General features: G+C 47.0%; 1 protein-coding gene across 1 annotated transcript in view; it reads left to right on the top strand.

Moving 5' to 3' along the window:
• The window catches only part of CDS2 (CDP-diacylglycerol synthase 2), a 48,104-nt gene extending 26,475 nt beyond the window's left edge, over nt 1–21,629 (top strand). The window contains exons 4-13 of the mRNA XM_083368348.1: nt 841–938; nt 2,412–2,551; nt 5,720–5,778; nt 9,619–9,701; nt 11,175–11,262; nt 11,977–12,045; nt 13,805–13,957; nt 15,748–15,867; nt 16,486–16,589; nt 16,801–21,629. Coding sequence (XP_083224474.1) covers nt 841–938; nt 2,412–2,551; nt 5,720–5,778; nt 9,619–9,701; nt 11,175–11,262; nt 11,977–12,045; nt 13,805–13,957; nt 15,748–15,867; nt 16,486–16,589; nt 16,801–16,930 — 1,044 coding nt within the window. The 3' untranslated portion in view covers nt 16,931–21,629. The remainder of the gene's footprint in view (nt 1–840; nt 939–2,411; nt 2,552–5,719; nt 5,779–9,618; nt 9,702–11,174; nt 11,263–11,976; nt 12,046–13,804; nt 13,958–15,747; nt 15,868–16,485; nt 16,590–16,800) is intronic.
• Nucleotides 21,630–23,525: the final 1,896 nt, after the last annotated feature.

Genomic DNA, 23,525 nt, shown 5'->3' with positions numbered 1-23,525 from the left:
ATCTAATTCTAAGAGCAAAACAATTTAAAGGAAGAGGCTGCCTCTTATATTGTCAAAGCAAAAACATCCAATGTTTGCAGCGTTGACACTTGTATTTAAAATTTATTTTGTGAGGAGAACGTTTACCCAATGCTCTCAAACTTGTCAATCCAAAGGTTTCTAAAAGCAATTAACAAGCAATTTCCCAGGGGCAGCTGTCTGGAGCACTGGAGGGCAATCTCAAACCCTCTCCTTGTCCAGAGAGACATTGCAAAAGAGTTGGTCTACTCGCTAGCTCTTCATTCAGCCACAGTCATCTTCAGTTCGCCATTTCCTCCTCAGAAATCTGGATGGTTTTTATTTATTTATTTATTTGTATCCTGCCTTTATTACTTTTACAAATAATTCAAGGTGAACATACCTTACACTTTCCTCCTATTTTCCCCATGAGGTGGATTGGGCTGAGAGAGACTGATTGGCCCAAAGTCACCCAGCTCACTTTCTTACCTAAGGCAGGACTAGAACTCACCGTCTCCTGGTGATTGGCCCAAAGTCACCCAGCTTTCATGGCTAAGGTGGGACTTGAACTCAGGCTCTCCCGCTTTCTAGCCTGGGGCTTTACCTGCTAGAGACCAAACTGGCTGTTGATAGAATGTCAGCTCCCATCATCCCCAGTTAAGAGCAACTGTAGTGAGAGAAACTGAACTGAGCTGCATCTCTGCTATGATTATACTAATATTATCATCAGGCTAAAAGGTTTGGAGCTAAAAGATCCCCACCCGGCTATTGGAAGAAATTATTGCTGCCATGAAAATGCTCTTGGGCCTGGGACAGTGTAAAATGGAAGACCGTGTCTTGCAGGTGATGTGTGTCCAAATCAAATGCTTCCATGAGATCATCACCATTGGTTACAACGTGTACCATTCCTATGAGCTGCCCTGGTTCAGGACTCTGAGTTGGTAAGTGGGGGCAGCGTTGTTCGTCTATATCAGGGGTGTCAAACTCAATTTCATGGAGGGCCACATCAGCATTGCGGTTGCCCTCAAGGGGCCGGGTGGGTATGGCCAGGGTGGGCGTGGCCTACTGGGTGGGCGTGGCCAGAGTGCGTATGGCCTACTGGGTGGGCGTGGCCAGCTCTACATCGTTCGCATCAAGGGTGCCTATGGGGGCCTGGGCAGGAGTGGGACAGGTCTGAGGGTCTCTGGCAGGAGGAGGGTCTCTGGGCCAGGGCCAAGGCAGTGGGGGCCGTTCCCTCACTGTTTCCAGGATGGCTTCGCGGGCTGCATGAAACCACTTCACGGGCCGCATCCGCCCCCCGGGCCTTGTGTTTGACATGTCTGGTCTATATGGTCTGGAGAAATTCAAGGGGAGTTTTGTGTCCATTTATCTTAAGGAAGTCTCTGTGGAAAGCTTTTCCACCCTTGGGCATCCTCCTCGCCCTTCCTTGAACTGGAGCAGGGTGGAGACGGAGGTTACACGTCATCTTTTTGGGCCATTAGGACTAACCTCTGCCATTGCCAACTGTGATGACACTTCATTCCTCAGTTCCCTTCCAGCTGTCCTCAGCTGGAGGCTTCTTTGACCTGTTGCCTTCCAGGTATCTTGGGGACAGCTTCCATCTTCTCCAACTAGCCGGATGGGAGTTCTCATCCGGTATTACTATCTTTACACGGAGGGCACAGACTGAGGGAGGTTGTTCTCTGGGCACATTTTTAGTGAGAATGTCCCACCTGCCTTTACTGAATTTACTGAATCCAGCCCATTTGAAGTTCTGAATGCAGGTGATCCTCAGCCAGTGCCAGGATCAAGCTTGAATTGGGATGGAGCAAATTGAGTTTGTATCTCCTTCATAGCTCTCTTAGATTTTACTTTGTTTTTATACAAGAATTAACTTTAGTGTAATCTGTAATATTAACCATTGCTTTAAAAACAGGAGACGACCAGGCTGAGCCTGAGGGAGGGGTCAAACGTGCCATCAGCCACAAGTCCCCTCACGCCTACAAGAGATTTAAGTCCAGCCCGCCTTGAACTCTATTGACTCTTTATCTACCACCAATTTGCTTTGACTTAGTAGTTCCGATTCTTGTAGAGAGTTTAAGCTTGCAATAAATCTTGAAACCTATTCAAACAGCCTGGAACTTCTGATTTCCCTGGGACTTGACATTAATTTAAGCAACAGTGGAGAACTTTGCAGTCTTCCTCCTGTGACCCAAGAAGGTTGTCATCCATGGTTAGATGCTCCCATAGCTTTTTTTTGTATGATCAGCTATTTGGAGAGCACCTCTAAAAAAAAAGCTAAGGCCTTCACACCTCCAAAGCTATTATAGATTTTAGTTCAGCCTCCCTGCCTCCCCCCCCCCCGGGAATTCTAACCATCCCTTGGGTGGAGACACTGGTAAGGCTCAGTAACAGTCTGGCTATGTCCTTTTCAGGTACTTCCTGCTCTGTGTGAACTACTTCTTCTACGGCGAGACGGCCACAGATTATTTTTTCACTCTGGTGCAGAGGGAGGAGCCCTTACGCATTCTTAGCAAATATCACCGCTTCATTTCCTTTGCCCTCTATTTGACAGGTAAGCAGAACCGTCGGGATCTCCTGCTTGGGTTTATGGAGGAGATGATCAGGCGGAGCCCAAGGCTGGATCAAAGGCATCGTCCGTTTGGGGTCTCTACGCCCTGGAAGAGACTGAACTCTTCCCCCCCTCCCCCTTTGACATTCTCTGACTCTGGTGCCCATTTGTCTTGACCACTAAGTGGTTCAGATTCCTGTGAATAGGTAGCACGAAGTAAACACAAAGTAGAGGTGGGCCTCAGTTGACAGCAGTTCACTTAGTGACTGTTCAAAGTTATAACAGCTCTGAAAAATGTGACTTCTGACCATTTTTCATATTTACAACCTCCCCATGGTCATGTGATCAAAATTCAGATGCTTGGCTACTGGTTCATACTTATGACCGTTCCTGTGTCCTAAAAGTCAGGTGATCAACTTTTGGAACCTGACCAGCAAAGTCAATGGGGAAGCCAGATTCACTTAAAAAACCCTGTTATTATCAATTGCAGTGACTCGCTTAACGGCAAGAAATGTCGCAAAATGGGGCAAAACTCACTTAACAAATTCTCATTTAGCAACATAAATTTTGGGCTGAGCTGTGGTCATAAGTCGAGGATTACCTCTACTTCTGAACTGTGTCCTGGCTTTTATCTTCCTTCCTGACAAGTTGCCTAGCGATAAGCTCCCTAGCATCCTGGCTGTGGAATTCTGGGAGTTGAAGTTCACACCTCTTAAAAGTTGCTGAGGGTGAGAAGCTCTGGTTGGCCACAGCATAACCTCTAGTTATGAGTCAAACTTGAGGGGATTCTTTTCTCAGGGTGATGTAGGGGATTGTGGGAAAAGGAAAGGAGAGCCATGCCGTTTCACCCCTGCTGGGTTTTTGTTGTCCCCCTAACTGGAACGGTCTTCAGGAGGTGGTTTGAGATTGCTGTGCGAAGGATGGATGGATGAGCTAAAGAGGAGTGGAGATAAGGAGATCTTTATGTTTGCAAAACTCAGCCTGTATCAACACTGATTCAGGAACTGTAGTTCAGGATTGGATTGCAAGCATTTCTGAAGGGGATCTTGCCTCACTGGGTTCTGGCAGGGAGAGCAAATGAAGGTCACTCGTGTCTCATTGGCTTTGTGAAACATGAAACCATCAGACCTCACACTTTCCAGGAGTGGTAATCCCACAACAGGTGTCATGGTTGTGACAAATGCAGTACTTCAAAGAACTTCAAGGCATTGTTTACCTTAAAGAATCTTTTATTATACTCGCATAGCTTCGGCACCTACATATTAGAAGCCAAGATCTGAATTCTCCTCTGCTGAACACATCCTATCAAACACAGTTCCCTCCCTTAATTTAAGCATCATAAATCACATTCTCCAATTAGTTTAAAATGCAAACTTTCCCTCCCTGTTTAACAACCCGCCAAATTCTTCTCTTATTACAAACAGTCTTGAGATACGTTCTCCCTCCCCCAGCGTCCACTAATTCTAGCTCTAAAAATATATATACGAGTTAAAGGAAGGCTACGTCTCCCTATGTTGTCAAGCAAGAACATCCGATGTTAGCAGCATTGACAACAGGAAGGAGACTTTCTTCCTCTGGCTGACTACAGGCTTCCTGTGCAAAGCTCTGAGATCCCGGCAGAGTGGAATCGAATGCTTGGGCCTCCTGCCCGGGTGATTCTCATCCTTCATGAACAGTGTGAACAATGGCTGGACCCAGGCGGAGCTGGTAGCAGAACATGTGGCTGGGTTTGCTCAGGAGAGGCTACTTAAGAACACGGGGGATGTAACGTTGTGAGTTTAATCCGGGGAAGACAAGAAAGGCTGCCGGGAGCCATCCAGCTTCTTCCCAGCATATATCCAGAGCAGCAATACCCATCAAGACCCATCACTCTGACTCCTTCCTAATCTTCCTGGGATATTGCAGGGGTCCTGTTCCAATTGGGTTGTGTATGTTTTTCATTCCTTTCAGCCTCAGGGTGCACATACACAATGGTGGTTTCATCTGAACAGCTTATTTATTTGGGGGAGTTTCCTGGATTAGGGAATGTCAGAAAAAATAGAGGAAATCAGTTGTAGCGAGCATAGGGAATGCCCTTGAAGGACAGGAAGGAGAGCTTCCACCAAAGCAATGGTCAGATAAGGGGTGTGTGTGGCTGAGTCAGTTCTAAGAAAGTAATGTGAGAAAATGACTTAGAACAGCCCCTACTTGGTTCTCATGAAGACGAAGGGAAGGAAGGGGGAAATGCATTCAGACCTATAGACTCTGTTACTCTAATCATTCCAATGAAAGTAGTTTTAGACTGTTTGTTTCTTAATCTGGTCTGACGTAAGGTTTTTGAATGCTGAACATATCTAGTTTGCAACTTTATCCCCCTCACACCAAAAGAGAGAGAGAAAAGTGCTGTGCATCTGAAAATGACCATTTTGCTTCTAAATTTCAAGCATTTCCAGTTTGGGCAATGATTTGGGGTTATGTGCCTGGAGCCCACAGGGAGGCTGTGGTTTCTGAAACCGAATTGTGGCTCAGAGGCAAATGGTGGTGTTGCTCCTCATGTAAGGTGTGTATCTATGTCTGTTGTGATTCAGGGTCACCCTGTGGGTTCGGCAGTTGGGTCGGATGACTCAGAGGAGGAGGGGGGTGTTGAAGAGCTTGCTGAGGGGGTTGGAGAGCTTGCTGATGAGAGCCCTCAGCCAGGCCCCTCCCATCTGGTCACGACGCAGACCCAGCTGTGTGAGCCTGACAGCGTGGATGAAGATGACCCACAGCTGGCCCTGTTCAAGGACGCCCGACGCAGGAGGCAGTCAATCAGGAGTAAACAGAGGAAGGCAATGGGGCACCTCGGAAGGAGGCAGAGAGAGCCACGCCCTGAACTGTATAAAAGGGGAATGCGTGGGAGGGCTGGTTTGCTGAAGGCAACCGCTTGAATAGCTCCTGTTTCATGGTTCGTGTCTTGTTCTGTTTGCTTTTGTATCCATAAATTTGGCAGACTTAGTTCCAGCCTCTTGCCTTCTTGTAAAAGGGGTTGTCCCTGCCTTTTCTGCAGGGCTGGTAGCAGGCTTTTACAAGACAATGTCTTCTCTCCAACTTCACTGGGATCAGAAGTGCTAATTGGGCCTTGTCAATTCCCTTGTGGGTGAGCAGGTGGAGAGCTAGCTCCCCCTAAATTCCATTTTCTTTCTTCTACTGCAGGTTTTTGCATGTTCGTGCTGAGCCTGGTCAAAAAGCATTATCGTCTTCAGTTCTACATGGTAAGATTATGTAAATGGATTCCGTGTTTTCAGAGTTAATAGCCCACCTGGGAGTGGGGGGAACTGAGAGGAAGAGAGAGATGGAAATGGACACAAAATTGGCACGCGGACACAACAACAAACCTTAATCTTAGAGGTTTTGCTTGAGTGGAGAAACCCACAACTCCTGGGTTTCTAGATGATCTGAAAGCTTCCTTGGCATCTTTGGTTCTCCGCATATCAACATTCAGCCCTCGTAAATATCCTTTTTTTTCTTCTTTTATTTGCACTTCATGTCTGGGGAGTGTGGTTTGTAGTACTTCAGTCTGTTAAACATGGACGTTCAGTAAGTAGGCTAACTAATGAGTTACCTCAGTGGAGAGTTCGAAAATCAAATTCTTCCAATTTCTTAGAACAGTATTTCTCATCCTTGGCAACTTTTGAGATGAGACTTCAACTCGTTTCATTTCAGCTTGAAGTCCACGCCTCTTAAAATTGTCAGAGTTGAGAAGGATTGTCCTAGAGGGAAGCAGACCAAAAACTTGCAAAGCAAATTCACTTTAGCAAATAACCTCCTGGTCCTCAACTTTAATTATTTAGGTTTAGATTAATTATTCAAAATAAAAATTACAGCCTGTGGGGCTTCAATCTTCCACCATAAAGTTAGGGTGTGACAGTATTGCAAAGCCGAATACAAACTTCATGGTAATAACCATCTATGATAAACTGGTTTCAAAAACAGAAGTAAAGTAAATAGTGTGGTTAGATGTAGAGCTTTGCAAGAGGGATAAGCAGAGGCTGTCAGGGGATGTGGGGGAGCCCGAGTCTCCCCTTTCCTGCTTTATTCCATAGAACCAGTCAGCAAGACAGCCGAAGACATCCTTGAGAAAGGGACATGCGTGGCTATGGGGCCACCACTGGGAAGGCCTAGAGAGCTGTACTCCATCCTTGTGTGTCTTAAAAGGTTTGGAAAATGATATGGATGGATATTACCTTTCAGATAATCTGGTCTCCTGCCCTTTATGGCAAGACGTCGTAGGGTGTCTTTCCATAAAGGTAAAGTCTGAAGGCCCTTGATGGCGAGGAGCTTCCAGGACCTTGGAAGGTCCTTGTTCACTCTTTAAAAAAGCACCTTTCCTCATGTTGGTCCATTCCAGATATTTTGTACAGGATGCTTGTCTGCCATAGTGAAGAGAACTTAGGAAGCCCTGGGTTCTTGGAGTGGACGAGGCCCTTCTGAAACCTCTGAAGGTTCTAGGCAGGCCTGGATTGCAGGAAGGTCAATTCAGAGTGCTTTTTTTTATCTGGGCAGCTCCACCTTGACAGCGCTTGCAATTGGTGCTTACTGAGTGCACATCAAGAAGCAGAATGGTCTCCATATTTGCAGTGCGATGATGAGTCACATGCAGGTAGTCCTCAACTTAACAACCACAACTGAGCCCAGAATTTCCGTTGCTAAGTGAAACATTCGTTAAACGAGTCTTCTCCCATTTTACGGCTTTTCTTGCCACAGTTGTTAAGCGAGTCACTGCAGTTAGTAAATTAATAACATGTTTGTTAAGTGACACTGGCTTCCTCGTTGACTTTGCTGGTCAGAAGGTTGCAAAAGGGGACGCTGCGACTGTCATAAGTACGAGTCAGTTGCCAAGCATCTGAATTTTGATCATGGCCATGGGGATTGCTGTGGTGGTTGGTTAAGTGTGAAAAACGGTCATACGTCACTTTTTTCGGCGATGTAACTTGGAATGGTCAGTAAATGAACTGTTGTAAGTAGAGAACTAGCTGTAGTAGCAGGCAGCATTAATGTAATGGTAGGTGGGAATGGCCTTGGGAGACAGGAGGAAGCGCTGCAGACCAAGAGGAGGGAATGGGGGCTTGGGAAGCATCTCAGAAGGGACACCCCCTCAGTTTCTTGGATTATAAAGGGGACGGGGGAGAGTTCTGCTTTTAGACTTGCAGGATTCTGTTACTGGTACGTTACAGTAAAATGAGGCAAGTCCTTCTAGGTGTGCTGCTTCTCTAGACTACCTCAAAGAGCTGACCATTAAACTTTCTCAGTCTGTGCATGACAATAAATCATGGCGAAACCTCACGGCCCAGCTAGATTTGAATCTTTAATGCAGCTGAGAAAGAAGCCAGATTGAAGAGCGGGTTGCCCACCCTCAGTACAAAATTGTGCAGACAAACTTTCAGGGATTTGCACTTAATGTTTCTTCACCCTCCTAGCCAAATTAACACATATTTGGTGCAGGGCCAGAATTGTCCCAGGCATGTCAAACAGCTAACGATGGTGCTAGCGCCTGGGCAATTGAACCACTGGCTCTTTTTAATACGCATCACATGCACAATGCATATAGAAAAAGGGAGCGGCTTTGGTCACATGGGTACAGCTGCCATCTTTGCTTTTTTTGACCCTTCCCTCCCTTTGCAGTCACCCCCTGCACAATACTTTATGACCTTGAAGCCAGTGGTTGTGGTAGGTGTACAAGTGGCCATCTCTGGCTTGGGAACCACCCACGCTCTGCAAGTGGCTTCCGGAGCCAGGGCTATTGACAGGTTGAGGTCAGGATACGCACGGCAAGGGAGCCATCTTGACGTTTTTGACCCTACTCTGTGGAATCCTCCTGTCAAACACCATTGCTCTAGGAACTGGTGTTTTTAAGGTCACATGTCGCCAGCTCTCTCTTCAGCCGTATTCTGCTGATTTTCTCTTCCGAGCCATTCATTGAATCCACACCCAGGCAAGGAACCAAAGTTCACACACGCTATCCTTGCTCTTTAGAGCCACCACCAACCAGGATGGAGAGCTAAAATGGAGGACACCCTTCTCCTCTGGTTGGTTGGCTTTGAGGACTGGAACCCACCTTGTTCTCAGGCTCTGAACTGTACATTTTGCTTAATGGCTTTTGGAAAGAAAGAATGGAGAAACATGCAGAAGTGGAGCCTGCTGTTCCAAAGATTGGACAATGAAGGGAAGATTATCTTAAGAGCACCGCTGCAGTTGCCTTTGTATTCAGAGATGAGGAGCACGATGGCCTGTCTTCTCCTCACTCGCCTTGCTAAAAGCTGCCCTTGCAATTTGTCCAAAAAGGAAACATCATTGTCTGTAGAGGGGTGCCCCCCCCCCCAAAAATCAGATCATTAGTTGGGGCAAGTTTAAAAGATGCTTAATGAAGAAAGTCCGTCATCCAGAAGATGAACTGGAGAGCCTCTCACATTAATTGTAATTAATGACCCAGCACAACACCGGCAGGAAAAGTCTTTAAATCTCCTTCAAGACTCCATTTCTTTGGCCGTTGTCTTACAAACTGAGGGCATACAAATGAGACCAGAATTTCTGTTGCTAACCAGGACAGTTGTTCAGTGAGTCACTGCAGTTGTTAAGTGAAACCTACTCCTCCCCTTGACTTTGTTGGAAGCCAGCTGGGAAAATGGCAAATGGCAATCGGATGATCCCGGGATAGTGCAACCATGGTAAATGCCAGTTGCCAAGCACCCAAATTTGGATCATGTGGTCATGGGGGATGCCATTACAGTCATAAGTAGGAGGACCAGTTGTAAGTCACTCTTTTTAGTGCTGTTGTAACTTTGAACGGTCGCTAAAAGAACAGTTGTAAGTTGAAGACTACTGTATCTTTCTGGTTTTGCTCAGAAATACTACAAAAGCATTGGGGAAAAAAACTCCCAGTGGGAGTTTGGCTGTACCCACCATCTCTCTCTTCCCCCTCTTTTCCCTCTTTCATATATACGTGCAGAGATATAGATATAGATATATATGTAGCGTGTATATTCTTAGCATTTTGGCTTGTCTCTACGAAATATTTTCCTCTCCAAACTGGACTGCATGTTCTCTCTTTCTAGTTTGGCTGGACCCATGTGACTTTGCTAATAGTTGTTACCCAGTCGCACCTCATCATTCACAACCTATTTGAAGGAATGATCTGGTGAGTCAGCGTAGCGGGCGGGGTACGATGTCCCCTGGCTGGGGAGGATGGGCGTGGTAGCATCCCGTAGAGAGACCTTGTGCATGTAGCTGCTGCCTGATGGGTCCTACGGAGAGGAAGGCTTCACGGGTCTCTGGCTGAAGGGGGGGAAGGCTTCATGGGCTGGGGTCTCTAGGCTGCTTCCAGTCTCCACAGAGCAAAAGACCCTCCTGTCCAGTCCGGAAGCTTCTCTCGGCGGCTGCGTCTGCTCTTACTAACAATCAGGGAATTGCCCCTTTGGGGTTTTGAGCGGTAGCTGTTGTGCATTAAGCCACAAGCACGTTTGCCTTGAAGTGTTTTCCAAAAGCTTTTCCCTCGCTTGAGCATGGTGTAAAAGATGCACATCAGATCTCGGTATGCAAAGTGCTTCTGAATATTGCTCCCCCCCCCATTTGGCAGCCCAGCTCTGACCATCGAGGGGGGGAGTCAGGGGGGGGGGTCAAAGCTGATGGGCATTTCTTGGTTCAGCTCTGGGTGAAGAAATGGCCATTCGGGCCTCTTTGCAACCATTTGGGGGGGGGGCTTTTATCAAACCACCTTTAGGTGCATAGGAACCTGCAAGGCACTTTTGTGGCACAGGAGCTTCCTCCAGCTGGAAGGGGCTCAACGCAACAGGTGCAAAGGTGTTTTGGTCAGGTCTGATGGTACCTGTATTCTTAAAAACCAGGATATTTTATTTGTAGCAAATAAAATATTGTTATATTTTTGTAAAAGACAAATAGCATTGGGGAGATAATAGGGAGCGTCTTCCAAGGAAAGGGGGGGGCAAAGCTTTTTAAAGAGCCTTGCTGGATGTTTAGGACAAATGCTCTCTCTGTCTAAAACCACCTTCTCTGGCCTGGTATCCTCCAGAGGGTTAGAGCTTTTCAGTTTCCCAACCAGGATCGTCCAAGCCAGGGGTAGGCCACCTTGGCTCTTTTATGACTCGTGGACTTCAACTCCCAGAATTCCTGAGCCAGCCACGCTGAGGGGAAAGGGAGAGGTTTCCAAGCTGAGCCATGCAGTCTCAGGAATTCTGGGAGTTGAAGTCCACGAGTCATGAGGGGGCCATAGTTCTCTCATGCTGGCTCAGGAATTCTGGGAGTTGAAGTCGAGTCAAAGAGCCAGGGTTGCTTACCCCTGAACTAGAGAGCTGTCAAGTTGTGGGAACTGGGTTTGTTTAGTCTAGTGCAGGGTTAGGCAACCTTGGCTCTTTTATGACTCGTGGACTTCAACTCCCAGAATTCCTGAGCCAGCCACGCTGAGGGGAAAGGGAGAGGTTTCGAAGCTGAGCCATGCTGGCTCAGGAATTCTGGGAGTTGAAGTCCACGAGTCATAAAAGAGCCAAGGTTGCCTACCCCTGGTCCAAGCGAACAACCCTCTCAGTTGGTAGTTTTATTATCTGACTGTTACTGAAGCAAATTCTCCCTTTTACCCACCTTGGATCCTGTGTAGGTTTATTGTCCCAATTTCCTGTGTCATCTGCAATGACATCATGGCGTACATGTTTGGATTCTTCTTTGGACGCACCCCGCTGATCAAGGTCTGTTCATATCTGGGGCGCTTGGAACATCTGCAGGAGTCAGACTTGGGCTTCAGTTAAGGCCAGAGTCATCCACGATCCACTCCAGCTGATGGGGTAGCATAAGAATACAGAATAACAGAGTTTGAAGGGACCTTGGAGGTCTTCTAGTCCAACCCCCTGCTCAAGCAGGAAACCCTGTACCATTTCAGACAAATGCTTGTCCAATCTCTTCTTTAAAATCTCCAGTGTTGGAGCATCCACAACTTCTAAAGGCAGGCTGTTTCACTGATTATAATCATAATAATAAAGTTGGAAGGGACCTTGGAGGTCATCCAGTCCAACCCCCTGCTCAGGCATTTCAGACAAATGGTTGTCCAGTCTCTTCTTAAAAACTTCCAGTGTTGGAGCATTCACCACTTCTGGAGGCAGGTTGTTCCACTGGTTAATTGGTCAGGAAGTTTCTCCTTAGTTGTAGGTTGCTTCTCTCCTTGACTAGTTTCCATCCATTGCTTCTTGTCCTGCTTTCAGGTGCTTTGGAGAATAGGTTGACCCTCTCTTCTCTGTGACAGCCCTTCAAATATTGGAAGGCTGCTATCATGACACTCCTAGTTCTTCTCCTCTGTTTCAGTTTTGGAAATCCTGCATGTTTTGGTCCTCAGCTTCCTGCTTGTTTCCCCCCTCTTTTTCTGTTTATTTATTCATTCCTTTTTGGTTGTTTTTTTGAATCTGCAGTTGTCCCCAAAGAAAACCTGGGAAGGGTTCATTGGAGGATTCTTTGCCACTGTCGTGTTTGGCCTTTTAGTAAGTATTTGCTTTACTTTAATAAGAGCCATGCAGTTGAGAGGGGAAAAGAAAGAATTTGGACACTGCTGTAATAGACAGGTCTGATCCACAGGGTGCAACGTCCACCAGGAAATGCACAAGGAGAGGCTTATTCAAACTGGAAAAGATGTGAGCAGACAACACATTTTTTGAATTAGGACAGTTTGAACACTAAGAGGGACTACAGGGACTGTGTTTGTTTCTTCATGAGAACCACGAGGAAGGATAAAAATAGGTTTTTTGTTCTCCATTGTTCCAGAATAACATATTTAAATCTCAGGGAGTTCAATTCCAGTTTCAATGTTTGAAAAATCCTCCCAACATTAAGAGTTGAGCAATAGACTGGATGTCCCAGATATGTGGTGGTGTAAGGACCTGCCTCAGTTAATTCTCCCAAGAAAGCAGAACTCTTGAAACTTGCATAGTCTCAACAGGAACTTTTATTGGAAGGTCTTGATAGCAGGAGAGTAAGGCAGGATCTGAGGATTTCCCCCGCGAAATGTTACATTAAAAGAGCCTTTTCAGACCCCAACCCAACTGTCCATCTGGCTGGTTTGAATTGAACCAATCCATAAGTGCTAAGGGAAAGAACCGATAAGGCTGTCAGGTCTCTCTGCAGTTTCTTTCCCTCCACCTGGTGATAAGGCAGATGGCCGGAGGCACATTTCTTTCACACCTCAAGAAAGATGCTTCAAAGAAGATAGAACAAAGCAAAGGAAGCACACTGCAGAAGACCTCTAGGTTCCCCTCCCCCCAATAGAACGGCAGAACCCGAAAATGAGGACATAAGAAAGAAATATATTAAGGGTCTGACAGGTGGGCTTCCATTCACTGGATGGTGAGGCACTAGAAGACTGTCTGGGATGCTTAAATTTGGATTCCTGCCAAAATTCCAGGACAGTAAAAAAAGATGGGAAAGTTAACCCAACATCTGGAAAGAAAGTAGTGGCAAAAGTCTTCCAGGTTGCTGCCATGAAAATTCCACGGACGTGCCCAGCTGAAATTAGCTTGAAAGAAATTCCACCTTTATTAAGCAAAAAGGTTTAATGGTCAATTTAATCTATCAACTTGAGAGTATTATGCAAATAGTCCTCAGTTAACAACCACTCGTTCAGTGATTATTCTGTTACAACAGCACTGAACGAGAGGTATTAAAACTGGCCTGAGAAGTTTCACCAATCCCAGCACCCCTGCAGTCATGTGATCACCATTTGCAGCCTTTCCTCCCCCTTTCCCCAGACAATGGGGAAGCCAGCAGGGAAGGTCAAGAATCACTAGGGGGAGTCTCTCGTGCCCAGCCGCCGCCGCCCCAAACCTTGTGGTGCGCTCGCTATGCCAAATCCTCGCCTGCCCCCACCCTCCCAGCCACAACCTGCCCATCAGCCTGCTTGTGAGCTACCTGTGACTGCCTGATGGCTTCCCCATTGACTTGGGTTGCTGGAAGCCGACAGGACACCCTCGCTTAATGACTTGTGATCCTCACTGAATGATAACAGGGACTGCTGGAATTGCTGTTGCTAAGTGATTCAGCCACGTGACCGTGTGCTTTACAACCATGTAAAGTTTAGTGACAGAAATCCCATCCCAATTACCATAGTTAACTGAAACTATTTGTAGTTAAGCCTTAAAAAAATATTATCCCTTCTGGTTTCCGTGTATGTGAGTTTGATCTATGTTTATGTACCATGGCAGAAATTAATTCTCTGATGCTTCTGTTCTTCCATCAATCACAACCAAGCTGTCGTACTTGATGTCCGGATACAGATGTTTTATCTGTCCAGTTGAATTCAACAACGACACCAACAGCTTCACTGTGGACTGTCAGCCTTCGGAGCTTTTCCAGCTGCAAGAATATAATATCCCACTGGTGCTTCAGTCTGTGATTGGCTGGGTAAGCTTTTAGAGTCAGGAACTCAGCTTGCCCTGTTAGTGTTGTAAAATTGCTAAAATGTGTGTTCCTTTTCACAAGCTATATGGCAGGGGGATTATGGCCATCATATTGTATTTCTGGGGTGGAGTAAGGGGTGAAATAGGTATTATTTTCATTTTGGTCCCTAAAACTCTCCAACCCCTAAAAAGAACTTTGGGAGAATATTTCTCATTTTAGGAGGGAGCTAAATGGGCAGATAAGATCTTAAGCCTTTTGCAAGACTTACAACAGGATATATGTATGTGTGTGTATGCGTATACATTTCTCAATATATTTTAACATATTAAGAATGTGTGTGTGTGTGTGTGCGCACACGTGTGTGTGCCAAAATAAGATTCAGTCCATCAGTGTCTCACTGTTGACCTCCAAGGTTGGGTCAGGACGGTGCAGGGTGCCAAATCACATCATGGTTGGAACCCAAGTTCAGAGAATCAGCCAAAATTGAACTAAGGGATAAATGCAAACAGAGGCCCTGAAGACATCCCACAGAACCTAGGGCTGAGTTCCAGACCATATTAGATTTTTGGTTTAATTCCTCTCATAAATGAGCCTTTGGCCTTTAATTTGACTTCAGATAATGATGGTCAAACTCGGAGGATGTGATTAATACTAACGCATCTTGTAGGACAGGGCTTTTCCACCTTTTCACCCATTGTACCACTTTTAGGATATGACAACATCCGAGTACCACCAGTTGCCTAGTAAGGTGTCAAAAACTTGATGATCGGGAAAAAAAAAGGAAAAAAGTGATGAAGTACAGTAGCCCTCAACTTACAAGAGTTGGCTTAGTGACTGTTTGAAATTACAATGGCACTGAAAAAAGTGCCCCCCAAGCCACAGCCGAGCAAGACACCTGCCTGGCTGCCCAGCGGTGCTCTTCCTCCTGTCTGAGGTTTTCATTGTTGCGAGCATTTCTGTTGAGGATTGGCAGCGGGAGTGGGAGGTGGGGGGGTGTCTGGTTTTTATTCTCCCCGTCTGCTGGGTGGTTGCAGCAGGTTTTGGTCACTTCGCATGACCCTGGGACACTGTGACCATCATAAATATGAATCAGTTGCCAAGCATCTGAATGTAAATCACAAGACCCTGGAGATGCTGCAACATTCCAGCTGATCGGCGCTTCTTTTGGGCTCAGCAAAAGCGCCAGGATCAGCACTTCCACTGAGCCCTGACAGCCCCAAAGAAGCGCTGATCCTGGTGCTTTTGTTGAGCCCTGACAGCCCTGCAGCTCCAGCCGTCTCTCGCTCAGGCTTGTGCGGTGCTGCCACCGGTTCAGCTCATTCCCCTCCCCCGCTACCACTTCTCTAGGATGGTCGCGTACCACCTGCCAGGTGCCAGTGTACCACAGGTGGTACCCGTACCACTGGTTGAAAAGCCCTGTTGTAGGAGATGACCAGACTGAGCACAAGGGAGGGGTCAAGCACGTCATCAGCCTCAAGTTCCTTCGTGCCCACAAGACATCTAAGTCCAGCCCACTTTGAATTCCATCGGTTCTTATTTACTGCCAATTTGCTTTGACCTTTGGTAGCTCAGATTCTTGCAGAGAGCTTAAGCTTGCAATAAACCTATATATTTATTTGAACTGCCTGGATCTTCTGATTTCCCCACGCTTGACACTCCTGTTGGAAGTTCATGAGGCCCTGTTGGCAAAGCAGGAGCTCCTCGTAGTGAACCAATAAACTGGCCAGAAAGCTGAGCCCCGAGGAGCAAGGTGTGAGGCATGCCACTGACCTGGCCCGTTTTCCTTCCTGCAGAAGACTGTCCGGATGTATCCCTTCCAGATCCACAGCATTGCCCTCTCCACTTTTGCATCCCTGATTGGACCTTTTGGGGGTTTCTTCGCCAGCGGTTTCAAAAGAGCGTTCAAAATCAAGGTAGGTCCCAGCTGGGCAGCAGTAGCAGCGTCCCAGCGGTTGTAAAACTGTTTTTAGAAAAAGGGTCTGATCAAATTCTTCTGTTGCATTTCTTGGAAGAGATGTTTTATTATTGATTAAATTGATGTCTTTATGGTGCACAATCATTGTGGTGGTTGTCCTGCTCCCTTCTCAACAGCAACCCTTAGAGGTGGGTGGGCAAAGAGAGGGACTGACCCAAGACATCCGGCCGGCTTCTTGAGCCTAAAGAAGGAGTAGAAATCACAGTTCTTCTCGTTTCTAATTGGGAAACCTTGTTTAACAACCACAGTCGGGACCAGCAACTTAGTAAGCAGTTGCTAAGTGAAAGTGGGCTGCTTGCTTCAGTTTTGCTGTGCTTTACACCCCTGTGAAGCTGAGTGAGGAGTAGATATAGTCCTGGATCAGGGATGCTTTATTTTGCATTCTTGCACTGGGGGTATGGGGTGGACTGGATGTCCTCAAGTACCCCTTCCAACTCTAGCTTTCAGTGATATAGGTTCCAAAGCCGCTAGCGTTCAGTTTTTTTTTCTAATTTTCTCATGGATTGAATATTGGAATTCATGAAGGCTCAATAAAACGTTTTCTTTTAATTGGCAGGACTTTGCCAACACCATCCCCGGGCATGGGGGCATCATGGATCGATTTGACTGCCAGTATTTGATGGCCACCTTTGTCAATGTGTATATTGCCAGCTTTATCAGGTAAAGGTTGTGAAGTAAACACCACACAGAACTGACTGAGTTGCTGGCAGCTTTGTGGTCATCAACACCTGAAAAGTAGAACTGGGAACACCCCCCCCCCAGTGAGCTGTATAAGGATTGGTTTGAATGGGAAGCAAGGGGAGTGAGCCTCCTACCATTCTGGTAGAAACAGTCTATCTGACCACCCCCATTCTTGTGTTCTTCTTTCCAGGGGCCCCAATCCGAGCAAGCTGATCCAGCAGCTCTTAACGCTGCGGCCTGATCAACAGCTGAACATCTTCAATACGCTAAAGGCTCACCTGCTCGACAGGGGGGTGCTTCCCGGTTCTGAGGACGCGTAGACAGCTCGGCCCCCGGGCTGTGACTGAATAAGGGCGAGCACCCCCCCGCCCCCCCGCCATAGGATCCCTGCCCACCTATCCACCTTGCCTGGTCTAGCATAATAACCAAGCTGAGCCTCTCTTGCTTTCCCCTTTCTTCCATATCAAAGGGGTCGTGTCGGTGGTTTGCGTGGGACAGTTTGTCTGCTTCTGAGCAGACAGGAGAGAGGGCTTCGCTTGGAAGAAATTGGGGCGCAGAAGAACCGACTTGGCTGAGTGTTTCAGAACGCAGCCTTAACTTCAGAGCTATGCTTGGGGGTTTTCTCCTCCTGGGGGTGGGTGGGGGTCTCATTTGTTTTTCCCCCAGGGTGAGGTGGACAGAGAGATGGGAGAAAGGAAGCGGCCAACGGGGGGGGGGGGGGGTGGGGGGGAGAGATACTACTCTGTAGCTCAGAAAAGGAAAGGGGCCTGCTTGTGCACCGACGTTCCCTTCCTGAACTGTGCTATGTAGCCAACGTGGTTGTATCATTTGACCAAAGTGTCGAGACCAGAATAACCAAGATGCCGGCCATGCTGGCTTCCCCAGGAGCTGCTCAGCAACTCTTTTTTGCCAGGTAGCAATTTGCATTCTTGGTGGTTGGGAAGCGTTTGTGCCTCCGTTTGTGTGTGTGTGTGTGCACGTGTGTGCGCCTTGGCCATTTCCCTCTACAGAAATGCTACAAGATTGCAGAACTTCCCAAACTGGATTGTTTGGAAAAAAAAATGTTCCCTTTAAACAGCTAGTCCTGGCATTGTTTTGTGTCAATAGGCTTGCGGCCTCCGCTCTGTTCATGCAAGCCTGTGATGCTGTAGTATTTGCTCATTCTTCCTTGCATCATAGAAATGCAGCTAGCGAGGAGGGTCCGAGTCAAATTGTTCTGGGATTCCTCTTTAAAAAAATCAGAAAAGATAACAGTTTTTCTTCCTATTTGAAGAGGTAATTATTACATCTTTACCTCAATGAAACAGAGCTTCATTAGATTAGAAAAGAGATTCCTGGCAGGAAAAAAAAATCCCCCAAAGATTACAGAAATATATATTAAAAATATTGCTCACATCTTATGCAACAGAAATAAATTATAAAAAGAATTTCATTTTGGCAAAAAAAGAAGGTACAAAATACAGAAATATTTGACTACTGAAACCAAAGACTCGGCCTCCTGAAAATTTAAGACGCACGCTTGCCCACCTTGACGCTTCCAGAAAAGGAAGGACTGCAACTTCCACAATCCCCAACGAGTGGGACTACTGATCATGCTAGTTAGGGATAACAGAAAGCATAATTCAGCCCGTCTTAAAGAGGGCTCAGGTTGAGTGAGGGTGCTTTGAAGAGCAGAGGCAGCCCAGCCAGAGCAGTCATATATGCAGGGCTGGCTTCAAGTCTTGGTTGTCGTGCAGTTTAGAAAGTTCTTTATCTGCTTTTTTGGGGGGTCTGATGTGAAATTCTTCATTATCTGCTAATGGTTGCACTCCTAGACCTGCATTTGGTCTGTGCCATTTTAGACTGCAAGACGGGAGGTTTCACGTGACGGCAGAAAAATCTGTACAGAGAAGAACATGCTTGTTTTTTCAAGTGTTGGAATATAGGTGAATATCTGGTAACAGGGACCATTCGGTCAGATTAGCTTTCTTTCTGACCTGAATTGGTGATTTCTTTTTCTTTTTGCTCAGATGTATTAGAAATCGATAGGATTTGAAGCTGTGTTTCTGGACGGCAGCGTTGTTTCCCACGGATGCAGACTTTTTTGGCCCTTACAGATGTGTGGACTTCAGCTCCCAAAATCCTTAGCAAAGGCTGGCTGGTGGGGGAAATCTTGGAGGCTGGAGACGGTCAGTGTTGGCCACCAATGCAGCTGTGTCAGGAGTTCAGGTCTGTCTGGTAATAAAGGCTGTCTCCTTTGAGTGTGCTTTTGAGAGGAAGGGAAGGGAATTCCTCTCCTTGCAGCATGAGAAATGTCTAAGGTTGAAAGCTTGTGAGTGTCCGAACAGCCCCCTCTTGCCCCCTCTTGATATATGATAACTTCAACTCCCACCATCCTTCAGCTATCACGGCCAGAGATTGGTGGAGAATTGTGGGAACTCAAGCCCTATGGAGGTTACAATCTGGAGAAAATTGCATTACGCCCTGGACCTAACTGGCGCAGGGACGTGGTTGAGGTTGCTAATTCTCCTGTCCTCTTTGCTCTCTTGTCATCTTGAGTTTTTAAGACAGTTGACAGAACCAAGAATCGTCCCTTTGAGCTGCATGGCTTGAGATTGTGGAGGCAGAAGGAGCGTTCTGGGCCTGGAAACCTCTCCAGGGAGGCAGAGTGGCCGGGAAGAGGATCGGCTGGGATCTTAACCTCATTCCCATCCTGATCTCCCCCCCTGTACATCCCCTACATGTAGAGAAGACAACCCCACCTGTTGCTGGCTTCCTTCCCAGCACCTGTTCGTGAACGAGAAGGCCAGAGCCCCGTGTGCTTCAGGATGTGTGAATAGCTACATGGGTCCCTGCATGCAAGGAAAGGGAGGCAGAATCGCTCTTCATGATGCCAAACCATTTGCTGTCCAGAAAATCAGCACAACGTGAGTTTGCTTCTGAAAGGAAGCTAGCTGAAGCTGGTGTCTGCAGGGACAGCAAAGCAGGCTTGTCTCCTCTCCTGTTGTTCCTGCAGATGCTCTAATCCAGGGGTCCCCAACCTGTGGCCCACTGCCCACTAGTGGGCCATGAGGGGATTGCAACCGGGCCACGGAAATGGCCGACAAGCACACGCATCCTCCTGGCATGAAGAGCAGGTGAGTGTGTGCACACATGTCATTGGCATGAGCGGCAGGTGTGTTTGATGGCCGCTTATGTGGAACCATCCCCCTGTCTTCCCCCCCTCCCTTTCCCCCTCCCCCCAGTCTGCAAAGCCGGAAACGCTGGGGAAATCTGCTTTAAACTAGATGGAGGCTTGTTATGGTTTCTATATAAGGAAAGGTGTGGCAGGAAGGAAGTGAGCTGGCACATGTATGGCAGAATTTGGGTGTATATTGATGAAGGTGAAAATAACGATGTTGGCTAGAAGGCAGCTGCAGTGGGGATCCCCCTGAGCAGAACTAGGACTCTTGCCATTGTTGGCGTCAGTTTGCTCAGCTCCAGAAAACCTTGTTTGATTTGGGGGGTTTTCTAATAGACAGAGAGGTGTACTCCCCACCTCCACTCACAGCATGGCCTGATACCAAAATGCAACAGAAAAATAAGTGCAGGAAGTGAAGAGAGTGTCATAGTTTACCCTTTCAAAAAGGCTCTGACTAAAGTCTTCTGAAAGCAGGGCTTAGACCAAACATGTAAATTCATACGTGTAGACGAATCCTTTGAAATGAACGTTGTCCTTGATGAGGAAGGTGGGTTACATTACCTGTTCCGCACAGGCTGTTTTGCCTGCAACCTTGACCATCAACACCCTAGTTTTGCTATGGGGCTGGAAGTATCGTTAGGCAAGGGAGCTAACAAGGAATTCAACGGCATCAAGGGAAATCAGAAGAGAGCCACGTGGCAGAAGAGGCCGCAGGATGGTGCACAGCATCTTATTAGAAAGCCTTGTAGGACCTGGATCCAAGCCCTGGCCCGCCCATTTCTTGAGCAACCGTCATCTGAAGGTGTTTGTGTGGTCTCTGAAGCCAGACGTAAGGATTGGTGGAGATACTGCAGATAGATGTAGACGGTGGATTGTTCGGTAGGCAGGGGCATGTGTGTGTGTGTGTGTGTGAAGCAGTTGGGCACCAGTTGTGGGTCAGCTCTTTCATTCCACCCTGTCGAGCAGCCTAAGCTGTGGGAGGCAAGGTGTAGCATTTTAAGACAGGTTCTCAACCTCAGCACCTCGAAGCCCCCAGATCTTGAATATTGCTGTGGCTGAGAAACACTTTTTTAGGGGATGGATAATGTTCTCATGTGCTTCCACTTGATGCTTGCTTGGACCTCCAGGCCTCCAAATGCCTCTTCAAGAAGAAGCAAGATTCTGAGGAGCACTGGAGAAATGTCTACGTCCTGTAGTTTAGGAGCCTCCCAATTTGGCAATTTTAAAACTTGTGAACTTCAACAGCACATGCTGGCTGGGGAGTTCTCGGAGTTGAAGTCCACAAGTCTTAAAAGTCGCCAAGTTTGGAGACCCCTGCTATAACTGAAAAAGCCAGCATCCTCTAGCCAGGTCCCCCTTTCTCTCCCCCCCCAATATCTCCTTCTGCTAAACAACTCCAGATGTTGGCAGAGTTAGTCTAGGGCACCAGTGGCTTCCTGTAGACAGCACCTAAAGCTGGCCATATTAGTCCTGCCAGCATAGCTACGTGAGCACCTTGTATCTTCCTAGCCTTTAGTTCCATTCAGAAATTGTTTCCTACCGCAACTGATTCTTTCTCTCCATTCCCTCTTGCCGTGCCCTGTGCTTATTTCTCTGTGCAGTGTCCTTTTGAGGAAGAGATGTTGATGGCTGTCTCGTTTCTTTTGCAAATGCCCATAAAGCAGGAGAGTCGGCAGGGTGGGTTCAAAAAGGTCAGGATGGGGGCCACACTGGTGCAGTCCAAAATCTCTGCATTTTTTTATGTGTGTTGCAAACGGGCGGAGCTTCAATTGCACTGTTGTGGCCACCAACCTGACTTTTTTGACCATATCCAGCAAGGCACCCTTGCCAATGGCTAATCTTTGAGTTATATGAGTTTTTTTTTTAAAAAAAGTTGCTGTTTTGTTCTGTCAAAATGTGAAATATTGTACAAAGGCATTTTACCCTATTTATATACTGTAATGTTATTAAATAAAACGTATCTAAAGTAATTACTTGTACATGCAATATTGGAAAAAGGGCGTATTTTCAATTGGTTAGTTGAAGCAGCTGGCTGAGACTTCGCAGAAGAGCATTTCGATGTGAATCACCTTTGCAAACCACAACATCTGCACCATCCTTAATTGGCACGCAGAGTTGGGTGAGCCGGATTTCTTTCAGCTTCTGCCGGAATGGATGGTTCATTTCCAAGGGTGGTAAAACATGGGTGCAACAAGACGGCAGGGGCTGAGAACAGTGCAAACTGCAAACAAAGCTAAACAGGCAGCAGTGCTGTAAAAATCCATTAGATTTATATAGGCTTGCAACAAGTGACTATTAAAGGAAAAAAGGAAGTAATTTTATTTATTATTTTCCAATCCAAGACCAACCGAACCAACAAAATATATATAGCAGTTAAGAAAAAAAACAACATAAATTATCCAAAAAAGGAAAACTGAGGAAGGCATCAGATGATTCCTGCAGGCTAAAACTTGTCAGTGAGCATGTTGTCACCATTTTTGATTCATTTAGAAAGATTGTTTAAAGGGATAGTAGAGATCTTGGGAGAGAAGCAATTGGGATTATAAATTTTAATTTTCATTAAAGGTAAAGGTTCCCCCGCACACGCGTGCTAGTCGTTTCCGACTCTAGGGGCGGGTGCTCATCTCCATTTCAAAGCCAAAGAGCCAGCGCTTGTCCGAGGACATCTCCGTGGTCATGTGGCCGGCATGACTCGACGCCAAAGGTGGGAGTGGGGAAAGAACAGCTAGGAAGTCTTTGGAGTGTTTAGTCTGCTCGTCTCAGCCCACAAAGTTGGGAATGTCTAAAAGGCAGTGGTGCTGTAGGTCAGGGGTGTCCAACATTGGCAACTGTAAGAGTTATGGACTTTAACTCCCAAAATCCACCAGCCCGCATGGTTGAAGTCTTAGTTGCCAAGATTGGAGACCCCTGACCTACGTCAAGCTGCCACCACCTACATCTTCTGGTGTCATTTGGTCTTTGGGTAGAAGAGCTGACTGCGTGGGTTGTAGACCTTTCACTTCCACTGCAAGGCAACATAAGACCTTGGCATGACGCATAAGTCACAAGTTGGGCAAAACTGGGAGAGTGTGCAGGCTCCTTAGAGATTCAAGAGTAGATACGCAGTCACCAAATATCTCCATGGGGAACCTTCCCTACACCACAGACCCAGGGGAGATTATTGGTCTAAAAACATCCCTTTGTCAGAGCAGTGTATGGACTTCAATTCCCAGAATTCTCCAGCCACCACGCTTGTGGAGTTCTGTTCTAAACCAGCCCTCTTCTCGCACCCCTAATCAAAGGAAGAGTCTGGAAAGCGTCCAAGATCAAAAGGCTTCTGCCAAGTTTTAATTACACTGTTACAAAAATACAAGAGCTTGACTTCTCAAAGAAAAAGTTGCTTTCAGCAACTAGCCCCTCCCCAAACACTTCTTTTATAGAGAGCTCAGGGCGTGGTCTCCCTGTGCCTCCTCCCGAGGAGTCCCATAGCCTTCCTTTGTTTGTCCCTGCTCGTCTGCCTCCTGCGTCGGGCGTCCTTGAACAGGGCCAGCTGTGGGTCATCATCCTCCGCACTCTCGGGCTCACACAGCTGAGAAGAGGTTCCCGGCTGAGGACTCTGCAAAGTCTCCAAATCATCATCAGCCGGTTCGTTTCCCTCCTCCCCCACATCTGAGTCCTCCGATACATCGGACCCGGCTGTCGGGCCCACAGGCTGGCCCTGAGTCACAACACTATCCCGCACCGCAGGGCCCTTCCCCCGGGTCTGCCGATCCGGA

The sequence above is a fragment of the Vipera ursinii genome (genome assembly GCF_947247035.1).
Source record: "Vipera ursinii genome assembly, chromosome: 8".
Taxonomy (NCBI): Eukaryota; Metazoa; Chordata; class Lepidosauria; order Squamata; family Viperidae; genus Vipera; species Vipera ursinii.
This window is presented reverse-complemented; position numbering and strand designations above follow the sequence as displayed.